A 15,452-nucleotide genomic window follows, 5' to 3' on the forward strand; every position below is an offset into this window, starting at 1 on the left:
CTTTGGAAGCATCTGCTTGGTGATGGCTCTTTTTGTAGGAACGTACGTGTGTGTGTGTTTTATATTAGTTTCCTGAGCAGTGACTATGTCACAAAAAAGGTCTCTTTTTACATACTGAAGATAAGAATGTACAAACACTGGCCTGTTTTTATTTCATTTTTAAATTCCCTGAAAATCTGCCCAGACTGCTCTGTGCAAGAAAAGGGGGGAAGGGGAAATGATAACTTGAATGATAACATAAAGTTAAATGGAAGCATTAGTTCCGTGTTACCACTTAGGATGAACCAATTCCTTCTTTAGATGGAGACCATCTTCCTCCTAGGAGGACAAAAGGACCTTTTGATTACAGTAATCTATTGATTTTCCTCTCCATTCTCCAATCCCCATTTCTCTGGTGGGGCAGCAGAATCGGGAAGCAAGTTTATCACAGACTGTTTAAGTTAGAAAGGACATTAGAGATGATCTAGTCCTACTCTAATTTTATAGCGGAAGAAATTGAGATCCAGAGAGAAATAAGATAGTAAATAGCAGAGTTAAGATTTAAATTCAAACTCTGATTCTTCATTTTTCTCTCTCAGAGTACATTTTTATTCAGAAATATTTGTTCCTAATGTGTTACCATTTAAGTCCCAATAGGAAGGCTGATGTGGTATGAAAACCATTAGCAGGCTAAGAATTAGGAGGCCTAGGTTCTAGTTTGGACAGCCACTGATTCAGAACATGACTTAGAAGAAGTTTTTAATCTCCCATAATCTCAGATTGGGATAATAAAACTTACCTTAAAAGAACAAAGGATATCTCAGATTTGTGGAGAAGGAAGGAATTTATGGTCAAAGAACTAGAGGAAATTATGAAATGCAAAAACAGATAATTTTGATTCTATTAAATTAAAAGGTTTTTATGCAAACAAAACCAATGCAGACAAGATTAGAAGGCAAAAAATTGGAGGAAAATTTTTACATCTAAGGGTTCTTATAAAGGCCTCATTTCTAAAATATATAGAGGATTAACTCAAATTTATAAGAATACAAACCATTCTTCAATTGATATGCAAAGGATATGAACAATTTTTAGATAAAGAGATTAAAACTTTATAGTTACGTGAAAATATGCTCTAAATCACTATTGCTCAGAGAAATGTAAATTAAGAAAACTCTGAGGTACTGCTGTACACCTCTCAGATTGGCTAAAATGACAGGAAAAGATAATGATGAATGCTGGAGGGATGTGGGAAATTGGGACATTAATGCATTATTGGAGGAGTTATAAACTAGTCCAACCATTTGGAAAGCAACATGAAACTATGCTTAAAGGGCAAATTATGCAAACCCTTTGATCCAGCAGTGTCTCTACCAGGTCTGTATCCCAAAGAGATGAGAAAAAAGGGACAAGGATCCACATGTGCAAGAAAGTTTATAGCAGCCCTTTGTGTAGTGGCATGCCCATCATTTGGGGAATGGCTGAATAAGTTATGGTATATGAATGTTATAGAATATTATTGCTCTGTAAAAAACTATCAGCATGATGATTTCAGAAAAGACTGGAGAGGTTTACACAAACTAATACTAAGTGAAGTAGAACCAAGAGAACATTGTACACAGCAACAGCAAGATTATATGATGATTAATTCTGATGGAAGTGATTCTTTTCGACAATGAAGTGATTCAGGCATATTCCAATAGACTTAATGAAGAGAGCTATCTGCATCCAGAAAGAGGACTATGGGGACTGAGTGTAGATCACAATAGTAAAAATACTATTATTGTAAAAATATCTTCTTTGTTGTTGTTTGCTTGCTTCTTGTTTTCTTTCTTTTTCCCCCTTTTTTGATCTGATTTTCTTGTGCAACATGATAATTGTGGAACTATGTATAGAAAAATTGCACATTTCTAACACATTGGATTAATTGCTGTGGAGAGGGAGAAAATTTGTAACACAAGGTTTTGCAAGGATGAATGTTGAAAACTATCTTTGCATGTATTTTGAAAATAAAAAGTTATTAAAATAAAGTAAAATAGATAGTAACAAAATCTACCTACTTTGTCTGGGTCTGTACTTTCCAGATTAAATTAAGATCTTAACTCTTTGCTGAAATCCAAAATCACTTCTGCAATATGATGAAGAATTGGGTTAGGATTTTACTGGAAGTTGTGAGGGAATGAATATTTAAAAAACAAACAAATAAACTTCTTGTCCCATAACCAAGAAAATGTACACGGCAACAGCAAGCTTGTATGATGATCAGTTGTAATACATAGTTAGTTCTTCTCAGCAATTCAATGATCCAAGATAACTCCAATAAACTTTAGGTAGAAAATACCATTCCCATCCAGATAGAGAACTATGGAGACTGGATGTAGATTGAAGCGTAGTATTTTCATCTTTTTTTTTTTTTTCTTTTGTGAATTTTCCCTTTTGTCCTGATTTTTCTCTCCCAACATGATTCTTATGGAAATATGTAAAAAAAATGTAAAACCATAAAAAATAATTTTTAAAAGAAAAAAAATCCTCTTGTGAGACTATTAGAATACTTTTTAAGCATAAGGCTGTATTTGAAAGTAATTTATCCTGCTTGAGATCTCTTAAAAGAATCTTCTTTATATATTTAAATTTCCATATTCAATATAATTGGAAGGACATTGGAGAAAGAGAAACCAGATTCAAATTCTGGCACTATTTGTTACCTGTATGATTCTGTACAAGCTTTTAAATCTGTTTTATGTGTAACAAAATAAAAATGTAGTGGGCTTCTTCATTTATAAAATAAGAGGATTGATGTGAATGTTTCTTCTGTTGATGCAGGTCACAGTCTATCCACATATGTTCAAGTTATTCCCTTTGTTAGTGTTTCTTGAGGGCAAACATTATTTCATTTTAGTGTTTGTTTCCTCAGCACAGTGTCTAACACATAATTGTAGTGATGTATGAATGGAAGACACCTTTTTGCAAAAAAATCTTTTTAAGGCAACATTTATTCTAATTTTAATTAAATCTAATTCTAATGAATTAAAAGTTTTGATAATAAAAAAGTAGGACCTTGTATTTCTTACATCTTTCAGATACTTGTGTGATGGTAAAGATCTATTCTCTTGTAGAATATTGTTTGTGAAAGCCTGTCTGGTCCCATTCATAATGCTCTTAATTCAAGCTACGCAGTTCTCATAAAGCTTGTACACAGTTGGGAAAGTAGATATATAAATTATTCATTGTTGTCTTTGGTTTCCTTTATTCCTTTTTTGGATTATTGTGGTCTGAGATTTTTTCCATCCTGTGTAGATGCCTCAGGAATCAATCCCTCATCATCCTCACAACTATGTTGTTTTCAGTATGGCTCTTCTATGTTATTGTTGTTATCGACGACAACAGCAGCAATACTTTAATAATAATAATAATAATAATAATCGGGTAGGTCAGAGATTAGGTAAATATCTCAAGGTCATACAAATAATAAATGCTACATTTTAATTCAAGTTTTATTGACTTGCAACAGCTTCATCCAATAGACTACCTACCATCCTCAAGTATTTCTTGATTAAGAAGCTGTTAAAAACTACTTTGATCTCATTACCAAAATTAATTGGTTCAATTCATGAATCAAATAATTGAAAACAAGGATATTATTTAGTATGGAGATGTCAAACCTGAGCATCTTGCTGTATCCAGCTCCAGCAAAACTTCCCACTGTCATGGGAACCAGATTAAAATTTATTGTGAAATGTTGAACAAAATAATAAAAAATCTTTATGTATAACACAGATAATATCAACAGATCATTTGTTGTTTTTCTCAGTCAACATGCAACCTGCAGGAATCCCTTTCTATTTAATTTGAACACTACTGATTTAATGTATCTAGTCCCATTTTTACCAGTCATTCAGAAAGCACTTATTAAGTGCTATTAAGTGCTAGGGATACAAAGAAAAACAAAATCACAGTTTCTACCCTTACAAGGCTCACATCATAATGGGGGAGGCAACCTACAAGAAATACTGTGTAAGTTTATATACAAGTGAAATTTAAGTTTACTTTTAAAAGAAGCCAAAAAGGAGGCTAGGTGAAGGAGACTATTACAGGCATAGGAGATAGCCAGTGAAAAGGCATGGAGTGAGAGAAGATAGAGAGAGTCCTGGTCAGGTATATTTTGATTATAGATTGTGTGGAGACAAGTAAATTTAGGAAGGAGCCATGTTTGTTGTAAAGGATTTTAAACACCCAACACCACCCTATCATAAAAAGTTGAAGAAGCAATTCTTTATTCACTAAAGTATATGATTCTCTCCCCCATTTCTATATTGAGGATTCATTGAACTTTATTTTAGTTTTATTTTTGTCTTTTAGAGAATCTGAAAGTATTAAACTTTTTTTATTGATTTAAACTGATTTCCCATAAATTTGGATATAATGAAATGTAAAATAGAGAGTGTTTGTCACTATAAGTAGCTTTCACTTTATTACCAATAATGTCTTGCACTCAAAAAGTGGCATAGAAAATGTATGATCAGAAAAGGAGGTAGACTAGTTATGTACTCAGAATGCAACAGTTGGTCCTCTACACTGATATGAGCAAAACATTCACATGGAGGAAGGTCTCCAGGGATTGGGTAGGCACTCTATCAAGAAGTCATGAAAGGACGTGAGCAAGGCTTGGACAGGATGAAAAGACATGGATGAGATTTACCTTTCACTTGTGCTATTAGAAGGAAATATTCACTTTGCTGAGATTATGGATCTATGAAGTCCTGAAAAATAAAATGTGAATTTTCACTCACTTCTCAATTAGGGAATGGTATATGATTTTTTGGGAAGATAATTTATATTTAAGGGAAAGTACTAAATTCTAAAGGTTATTAGGATTCTGTTAAGAATCATGGCTATATAAGGAGATTTGCCATATTCTGTAATGGACAGATGTTTTCAGGACTGGGACTGACTTAGTTTTTTGGCGTTCTTTAAAGTAAACAGAACTAGGAAAATAATATATACAGTAAATATAACAACTTAAAGGGAAAGAACAAGAATCAGAAACTAAATGATGTATAATTATAATGATCAAGCCTGGCTTCCAAGAAGAAATGAAAAAAATGCAGCTGCCTCTCCTTGTTTCAGAGGTGAGGGAGAAGATATGTGGAATATTAAACATACTGTCTCACATGATTAATTAGTTGGTTGGTTTTGCTGAACTCCTTTTTTCCTATTTTTAATTTGTCATAAAGTATAACTGAATGAATAGTAGAGGGAGAAATTAATAGAAATAAGATCTTTAAATGAACCAAGCAACAAAGGCATTTATGAATTCTTGACCTCTGTTGTTTAAGTTCATGTTGTCCACTTGCCAGATTTAAGGAATCCAAAAGCTAAAACCAAATATTGGGAGTGGAAATTTCATTTGCATCTCATATTGGTAAAGGGACTTTGAGAAGAAATCAAAGATGAGATAGATCTTTTGATATTCAGTAGCAATAATCAAAATCTAAGCTTGTGTGGATAAAAGGCTTCTTACAGGTAGGTAGACAGTTAAGAAAAAAAGGGTTAGAAGATTTTGAAAAAGGAATTTAAAGAATAACATAATGTCAACTTTGAAAAGTCTTTAGTTCTTCTTTAGTCACATCTTCTCCTTCACTTCCCAAGTTGAATTGCTCTTTCTCTTGATGGAATTTGTGTTTTGTGTCTGACATACTTCTAGACTTTTAGATGTGAAAAGAACTTTAAAAGTTCTTTAAAACTACACTTTAAAAATGTAGTTCAGGCCCTTCTTTTTACATTTACAAAACGAGAGGACTATTTAATATGTACTTCTTTACAATATGTGTATTGTTTTAAGCTTCTTGAGGATTAGGACTGGATATTCACAATTTTGTCTTACTCAGCACCTCCCCTAAACACTGAGTAGTTGACTAATGTTCAGTGGATTGAAAAGAGATTGAAAGAACAGTGGGGAAGACAATAGGTTATGACATCAACATGATGTTTTTATTGTTGATGACTACTAGCCTTGCCTGTCTATACATTTTTGCTTTTACTATGACCTCTACTAAGAAGAAAAGCTTATTAATTTGCTTATTCTTTGCTACTAGTTTCATATCCCTAACTCAAAGTAGTTATTACTGTTAGCCCACATTAGTAATAGTAATGATATTTCTTTACATTGTGTCTTCTACTTGTCTCTCAATTGGAAACCACAGGAGAAAGAGTAAGATTCAGTGCTTGCTTGGAGCAATGAAAGATATATTTTGGTTCTGTTTCCCAGGAACAATTTAATTCTTCCCTTAGATCATAAAAATTTTATTACTTATAAATTGAAGTTAGAAGCTGTCAGGGCACCAGGGATGTACAGTAATCTTTTGGCATTGGAGTTTTTTTCCTCAGCCAGACCTGGAGGAAGGCTTCTTTTAAATTGTACGCCTGAGGCTGTCTGTACAGCCCTTAACTAATAATCAGAAAGGGATACAAAGCCAATGGCATTGAGCTTTGCTAAGACGGAGCATCTAAACTCTGTTTTTGCCTGTGGCCTCAAGTGAAAGCAAGAGAGAAGTACTTTTCTGTGCTTTGAAGTTCTCTGTCATGTCACTTTGAAGTCAAAGTCCTATATACTGTAGTGTCAGATAGAGATTAATGATCAAGTTAGTATGCAGTAACAGAAGAATAATCAATAAATTCAAGGATAAAGGGTTTGTGTATAAAGCTAAACATCTTAAAAATAATAATTTGCTTTTGTAAAGTATTTTAAGATTTATAAGTGCTTTTAAGGTCTTTGAGAATTGTTATATTTTTATTTATATTCTCAAGGCCTAGCAGTAGTACTAGACACAGTTTTACACTTTGCAAATTGTGGTGTTCTTTTTCCAAAACAGCCAGGTGATAAAAGAGTTCAGATCTTTTATTGTGTCCTTCAATATAGCCCGGTTAGCTCAGGCCTATCTCTCTGCTTAGTTCCAAGAGATCTTGCAGCTTTGTCCTTGGCTTCTGCCTCTTCTATCTTCAGCCTCCAGCCAGCACCAAATTGGAAGATGCAATGAATCTCTTTTGCCTCAAAGACAGGGCTTGTGGGCTTCCTCCCAGGGTGCTCCTCTCTGACCCCAGTCAATGTTCCCAAGAAACTCAAGTGGCTCACTGGAGCTATATTTATGCTACTTCTCCGAGAGTGGGATTGTGGGATATCTCCCAGCATGCTCTCTGAAATTTCCCAAACATGTGAACTCCATTGAGAACTTATATACTTATGAGCTCTCTAAAGGTGTGAACACACATTGTTTCCATCATTTGTACTTAGTACCTTGTTTCAAGTTCTGGCCCAAAATATCTCTTTCTAAGATCAAATCAATCATATTGAACCATGCTAAATTAGATAATTATTGTTTCTATCAACTCTAATGGCTTAACAGTTTGTAAAAATTCCAACAGCAAATATTCTCCTCACAACCAATCTGCTTGGGAGATGTTAATATTATCCCCATTTCCCCATTCGAGGAAAGTAAGACAGAGGTTACATGACTTGCTCAGGATCAACAGCTAATAAGTGTCTGAAGTTGAATTTGAACTCATATTTTCATTGTCTGAGCCCCAGTGCTCCGTCTCCTACACTAGGAGCCTTGCTAAATACTTGTATGAATTCAGTAACCTTATAACATACTGGTAAAGTAGCTAGTACAAATATTATCACTCCCATTTTACAAATGAAAGAACTGAAGCTTGGAAAGTTTAAGTGACTCACTTGAAGCATATAATGTCTAGTAAATATTATAGCTCAAACTTTGAATCCATATCCCCTGATTCCCAAGTCCCATATCTTAGATGCCTGATATCCATCACCACCCACCTCCAACCATGGTATACTCTCCTTGAATATTAGGAAACCAAAGATAGGCTTAGCTATGCTCACAATTCAAAGAATCTGTATCAAATAGAACCAAATTACACAGTTCTCATCATTGCTTGCCTTACCATATAAGTTTACTTGCAGTAAACTGTATTAAATTTTTTTGTCATCCCTCTTCCTCTTCTCCACCTCAGTTGATTTGCAGTTCGTTTTTCCTTTTCTCCTTGACCTTACTGCCAATGAATGGCAAATAATGACAGTGTCAAGGAATCTGAAGGTAATAATGATGAGCCAAATATAGTATGATGGCATTTTAATAGGGGAAAATGTAAAGTTTTATGCTTAGAAAAAAATCAGCTTCATAAGAATCAGATTTAAGGAAGTGGAGGGCATAGCTAGCCCATATTGTTCAGCATGTTCTCTCAATGAATTACAGTATGACATGGTCACCAAAAAAGCTGAATAGCTTTCTAGCTTACATTAAGGAGAGATGTAGTATCCAGAAAAGAGGTTGTAATCATTCCTGTGTTAGATGGAATGAGCCAGTTACTGAATATAAAAAGAGTCCAGGAGAAACACTGTATCCTTGTACCTCTGAAGCTTGGTAGTTTTATGGCAATAGACAGTGTACTGAATCTTAGTTTTTCCAATATATAAAATAGGGGTTATAATGCTTATTAAGTATCTCACATGATTATATTAACTTAATAACTAACTCATAGGATCATAAAATCTTAGATCCAAACAAAGCTGAAAAGGACTAGGGATTATCTTATTTGACACATACTCCCCTCCCCATTTTATAAATGAAAGGCGACCCCATGTTATATAGGTAATTATAGAACCAACAATAAATAACTCTAATTAGAATAATTTGAGACTGCAACTCCAAGTTCAGCACTCTATTCACTGTTTCTTTGTGAAGTAATGTAAGTAAAGTGGGTCATGAACTTTAGAGCACATGTAAGTACTTCCCTGCTATTGCTGTTACTCAGCTTTTTTCAGACCACATCCAGAACATGATCATCCCTGGGTAACATCTTGTGGGAAGAACATGGACAAACTAGCACTTAAATCAGGGTGGTAAAAAGACCACAGAGACTAATATTCATACCTGGATTGAAGGAAGGAACAAGAGCTGTTTGTTTAGCTTAGAGAAGAAAGACTTGGGCTGGGGCACGATGATTATCTTCAGGCCTTTATGGGGAAAAGGTATTATCCAGATAAGAAACCTAGGACCAATTGGGAAAGCTTTCAGAAAGGCAGATATAAGGCTCACCATAATGTAGCACTAATTCTTTATAATTGGATCTTTCCAGTGGTGGACACAGTAGGTTTTCCTTGTTTACTAAGTAGAGGCTTGGATGACTACTTGTTGAAGATGTCATTGTGGAATTCTTGATCAAATATAGTATGGGCTGCTTGGTCTCTGAGGAGACTCTCAGAGACTAGGTGATTCACCAATACAATATTTTACAAGTACTTAAGCCTAGTGGAATGTGGCTCAGTAAGTCAAGAATGGATGTTATAAATGCCTTAAATAGGTAAATCTAAATTTCTATCACTACTTTTTCTACCAGGTTTTCTAAATGAAATAAAGATACATCTGCCATCTTAATTTATTCTGACTTTGTGACAGACTCTTGGGGAGCAGGGTCTGACTTTCTGGATAGACTGACCAAAGCATACTTGTCTACCAACTCCTTTAGCAAAGATGAAAGGATACAGCAAGAGCTTAGGAACTTAAGTCACTGCTCTGGAATAGGACATCCCTCCTAAAATCTCTCCACCCTAAAGATGGATTATATTTGCATTTCAAAATACTTTTAATATTTGCCTTCCATTTATTCACTAGTTCCTTTAAGCTGAGTATCCATATTTAAGTGTTTAATCTCTCAAGTCATGGTTGATTATATACTCTGCAGGCATTTTAGGAGTTTGATAAATGTTGATTTGTCTGGGCATAGATTGTCCCAAGTATCTATTCTTAAATGGTACTCATTTTTTAATCATTTTTAGCTTTTGGCAGCATTGACTGTCTGTGTGTCATTATACACTTTTCCATAATTTTCCCGTGGATTGTCTCCACTTAGAAAAGCAATTTGCTGAAGAGTTTTTATGAATCAGTTTTTTAAGTGCTATTTTCAAATTTGACCATAATAGGTTATATGGTAGGGGTATTCAGTTATCTTGAATATTTCATTCAAGGTACTATGGTTGAAAAAAATAATCAAAATGTTTTACTTTTTTTTAGTTTAAAATTGTGTAAATATTACAAAAATTTTCATTTTAAGGCTGTTCCATAGAAAGGAGCAAATTGTTGAAAGTTCTTACTTTTAAAGCAGATTATATTTTATAAGTATGTTAATATTAACATAAATATACTGCTGGCCTTACACTATTTTCTCAACCCCACCTTCCCATTTAGTATCCTTTGTAAAACTAGTGTCTCCCTTAACATCTGAAATATTCTCCCTCTTCACCTCTTCCTCTTGACTTCCATCAAGATAGAGCTTATATGCTAACTCTTAGAGTATACTTTCCTGAGTCTCCCACAGTCTCTATCATCCATATCCCCTCTTATCTTTGTGACTTTTTTTTTTATCAACTTATTTGTGCATGTGCTGTTTTCCACCTTCCTGGGTGGAAAAATTGAAGCTCTCTACTTTGCCTCTCTAGAGATCATATAATTTAGTGCAGGGGTTCTTTTAATCCCTCTGCCAGTCTGGTGAAACACAGAATAATGTTTTGGTGGTTGTCTTTTTTGGGGAGCTCAAGGAGTTTTTTGGTACTTTTTTTTCCCAATTACATGTAAAGATAGTCTTCATTTATCTTTTTTTCAAATTTTTCTCCCTTCTTCCTCCCACTCCCTGAAGATAGCAAGCAATCTAATATAGGCTTATACATGTATAGTCATCTTAAACATATTTCCACATTCGCCATGTTGTAAAAGAAGAATCAGGACAATAAGGTTACAAGGAAGAAAAAACAAAAAGCAACCCCCCAAAAAGTGAAAATTAATGTGTTTTTGATCTGCATTCAGACTCCATAGTTCTTTCTCTGGATGTGGTTGACATTTTTCATCATGAGTCTTTTGAAATTGTTTTAGATCATTGTATTGCTGAAAACAGCTAAGTGTATCATAGTTAATCTTCGCACAGTGTGCTGTTCTGTGTATGTTGTGCTAGTTTCAGTCAGCATCAGTTCATGTAAGGTTTTCCAGGTTTTTCTGAAATCATTTTTTATAGAATAATAGTATTCCATTACATTCATATAACACAAATTGTTCAGCCATTCTCCGATTAATGGGCATCCCCTCAGTTCCTAATTTTTTGCCAACACAAAAAGAGCTGGTATACATATTTTAGGACATGTGAGTCCTCTGTCCACACCCCTCCTCGCCCCTCTTTTTTATGTTTGGGATCCATACCTAGTTATATTGCTTGATCAATGGGTATGCACAGTTTTATTTCACTTAGGGCATAGTTCCAAATTGCTCTCCAGGATGATGGGATCAGTTCACAACTCCATCAGTAATACATTAGTGTTTAAGTTGTCCCAGATCTGCTCCATCATTTATCATTATTCTTTTCTGTCACATTAGCCAATCTGATGAATGTGAAGTGGTATCTCAGATTTGCTTCAGTTTGCATTTCTCTAGTCAGTAATGATTTAGAATATTTTTCATTGACTATAGATAGCTTTAATTTATCTGAAAACTACCTGTTTGTATCATTTAACCATTTATCAATAGGAAGATGACTTGCAGAATAAAAATTTTAAATGCATGAAGATAAAATACATAGAATTACAAAGGAAAACCAACCTAGGCAGCTAGTTTGCCCAGAACTTAATTAAAGCTGCTGGACCTGGAACCAGGAACACCTGAGTTTTAATCCAGCCTCAGACACTTAGAAACTTTTCGATCCTGAAGAAGTTGCTTAATTGCTGCCTGACTCAGTTTCTTCATCTGTAAAATGGGGATAACAATAACAGGATTGTTGTTAGGATAGAAAGAAAGTGTTTTGTAAAGTATTTTTCAAATCTCAAAGTGATATGTTTATGTTTTTATATGTGTGTGTATAAAACATGTTATATGTTTTTAGCTATGATGATTAATACATAGACTTATGAAAATTCTTTTGCATGCATACTAGTTTAAAAATTTATAACTTAGCTTGGCTGGCCTTGGAGCTAGGAAAACTATTTCAAGGCCTGTGTGACTATGGGGCAGTACCTTAATCTCCTAGTGTTCTAATAACTTTAAAATTAAAAACTTCAAAGAAGGTAGCCATTTAATTGTATTAAGAAAAGATATTTTCTCACCTAAAACTTCCCTATAATTTTTCCTCACAGGTCCACTTTCCAGCAAAATGCCTTGTTCTTAGTAATCTCTGAAAATGCAAATCAAAATGAATTGGTTTAATGATGATATACATTCCTATAAAGGGATTTCAACTGTAAATGGAACTTGGTAGAATATCTTTAGAATTACTGGGAGGATTTTGGGACACCTAGTTTGGGAGGCTCTTGCACCATTATTTACACTGCAATTTATAATGTAAAATGTGACTTTGAAAGTTGGGGTAATTAAGCCCTTTTACCATTATCCTAATTCACTCTTGAGATTTCAGACCTTATCTAATTTGTTTGAGGCATTGATAAGTTTTCTTCCCTCTTTGTCTAGAAGTGACAAATTATAATAACTGTGGAAGTATTGTCAAAAATACTCAATTTGTTAGTTTATTTAGCTTAGTTGTCCATTGTTAAAAGGGAGATTTCTTTCGGGAAGCAGGAAAGAGGAGAGCGAGTCATTGGGAAGTGACAATGATATAAGGAAGGAAAAACATCAATAAAACATTTGTTTAAAATAATGTTAAAAAACAAAACGGATTTTGAGGATGGGTAGAAATAGAAACAGATGGTAGAAATTAGGAATGTTGAGAATAGAGCAATCATTCAATAAGTATTTATTAAGTATATACTGTATGAAAGAACTGGATATAGAAATATAAAGAGTGAAACTACATTCCAATTGGAGGTTGCATATATAACCAGATTTGAGAGTTTTCTTTAACTGAGATTTGGCAAGTTTACAATGTCAAAGTTAGAACACTTAGTGGAGCCAACCTCTTGGCCAGATAGGAATGTATGCTTTGCCAAGATGGTTTGGTCATGGCTGTCATCTCCCTTTTAATGGAGAGAATGTACTTTTTCCCCACCCTCCCTTCACTTATTCCACACTTGTGAATTGTAGAATCACAGAATGTTAGAACTGGAAAGATTCTAGGATGAGGTTATATGTGGATGTGTGTATTAGCTCCCTTTGCCATTCTGGTGAAACTCCTGGATGCTTTTGCAGAATAGTATTTTCCTCTCGCTATAATTGAAGCAAATGCTTTAAAAAAAATTTTTTTTCATTTATTGGTTAATGAAAATAAAGGTGTAATTTTTTCCCATCCTAATTTTTAGTCCTGAAATAAGTCCACAAGCCCTAATTTAAATTAATTACTTATTTTTTTAGATGAGAAAATTTAAGATCCAGAAATTAGGGACCTAGCCAATGGTCATACAAAGTAGTAAGTGTCCCAAACAGGTAAACCAGGTATTCTGACTTCCAAATTCCATTTCTTTTTCCCTTTCACCATGAGTTTGAACACAGAAGCAATAAATGATGATTGTTCTTTAAAAAACTATTTTTTCTAATCTCTCTTAAGGCAATTCTTCCCTGAGTTATTTTGAAATATAGAATTCAGCATCCCACAGCATCTAGAACCTTAGAAAAGGTTAAATCACTCAAACCCACTTCTTGTGCCATACTGTTTATCATTAGCAATGTGAACATTTAGAGAGCTATCCTGTTGTCAAGTACTGAAATAAATCAAAGTCTTGAGTTGAGAAATAAAGTATCTTTAATTGAGATAACAGGTAGCAAACTTGTCACCCTGGGGTATGTCTCTTAAGTGCAGAGCACAGTGCATTTCCCACCGCACAGACCTATGAAAAGGTGGTTTTTTTTTTTATCCTTTTAGGAAGATTTAAGGAAAAATAATGAGATAACAAGGCAATCTAGGCAAAGATAAACCATTTCATTCTGTCTATTTTGCCCTTCATTCCATGAATCCCAATGGAAGGAGTTAAGGACATTAGAAACTGAGATTCAGTTTAAGTTAGGTTCCTTTATAAGGTAAAATCTCCGTTTGGGGTGGGTGGGAGGACCTCTTAAGATGTGGTTCTGCTCAACTTAAAGGAGAGTAATTATCTTAAGAATAAGAATATAAAGATGTTACTGAAATTCTGACTTTACAATGATCATTTAAGGGAATGGCAAGTCTGTTATATTAACAATTTTTCCCATCAACATTTTATTTAAAAATTAGAAGAATGCAAGATTAGCAGGAAGATGTGTCAAAGTGAAATTTTAAAATTTATGATATAGTGATTATTGCTAAGCTGTTGAAGTTCTGACCATTCTCTATTAGAAGTAACACATAAATGACCATTGCTAGAATAACCTTACAAGAGAGTTCAAGAATTCATATGATGTTTTTAATCAGCTGAATACAAGTTGTTTTTATTACATAAATGATCTTAAGCCCTGGATGTTGATTTATGTATTATGTGATATTTTTATTATTTTTTCTCCTTTCTTCTTTGAAAAGGACAGTGAATGAAATTAACTTTTGTTTATTGGTTTTTTAGATTCAGAATATGAACAACATCATTTCTTTTCCTTTGGACAGTTTGCTGAAAGGAGACCTGAAAGGAGTAAAAGGGGTATGGTAGCTTTATAGTTCTAATCATTAAATAGAATTTTTTTTCATACCATGTAGCATTAAGAACAATGTTAGCCTATTAAAGCAGGCAGCTCATATATTCATTCTGTTTTTAATATAGGGGAGGTAGGGAATGAGATGGCCATCTGTTCTCCACATTTGCCTTTATTTGCTATCTTATTGGCACCATGAGCCAAAAAACTGGGCACTCTTGGTGTTTCTAATTTCAGCCTGGCATGTATAAATATACAATGGATAGTAGGAGTAAAGAGGATAATATGTTTATAGAAAGAAAGTAATAAATAGCTTCAATAAGGGTTTTGTAGTCATAACCATAGTTGGGACCTGTGGGATTTAGTAGTGCTGCTGTTACCCTGGGCATTTCCATTACTGCAGTTTGACATCTGAGCCAGCTAGACAGGACTTGGTTTTTGTTTTAAATTGGAAGTAGGGGAGAGCATATGGGAAGGATGAGGAAAAGGAGAAGGAAATGGGCACATCTAATATTTTAATGTATTAGAATATTGCCATTCATTCGTTGGTAGAATTATCATTCAACTTCAAATTGGCTAACAATCAATTAAAACCTAATTGTGTGTTCAGCCAGCCAATTGAATCGGTGAAAAGACGGAAAGGAAATGGCTTCCACCACATTTTTTTATATTTTCTATAATCATTTCTGGGGTCTCATTATTATGCTATTCTTGTATATGTCACTAACGAAAGTCCTATCAGGAAGAACTGCTCTCAAGTGGTAATTTTCCTGGTTTATATGCTGCTCATCTATTATTAAAAGAGTGAGAATTGCTACTTAGTGATACAATCTTAAAAACCTGCATTTTTGGAAAATGAATTGGTTT

General features: G+C 34.0%; 1 protein-coding gene across 7 annotated transcripts in view; it reads left to right on the forward strand.

The window, feature by feature from the left end:
- ASAP2 (ArfGAP with SH3 domain, ankyrin repeat and PH domain 2) overlaps positions 1–15,452 on the forward strand; it is a 259,957-nt gene that overhangs the window by 120,324 nt on the left and 124,181 nt on the right. For all 7 annotated transcript variants that reach the window (XM_031951206.1, XM_031951202.1, XM_031951204.1 and 4 more), the window contains exon 4: positions 14,519–14,593. In XM_031951206.1, the coding sequence (XP_031807066.1) occupies positions 14,519–14,593 (75 nt within the window). The remainder of the gene's footprint in view (positions 1–14,518; positions 14,594–15,452) is intronic.

The sequence above is a fragment of the Sarcophilus harrisii genome, chromosome 2 (genome assembly GCF_902635505.1).
Source record: "Sarcophilus harrisii chromosome 2, mSarHar1.11, whole genome shotgun sequence".
NCBI lineage: Eukaryota > Metazoa > Chordata > Mammalia > Dasyuromorphia > Dasyuridae > Sarcophilus > Sarcophilus harrisii.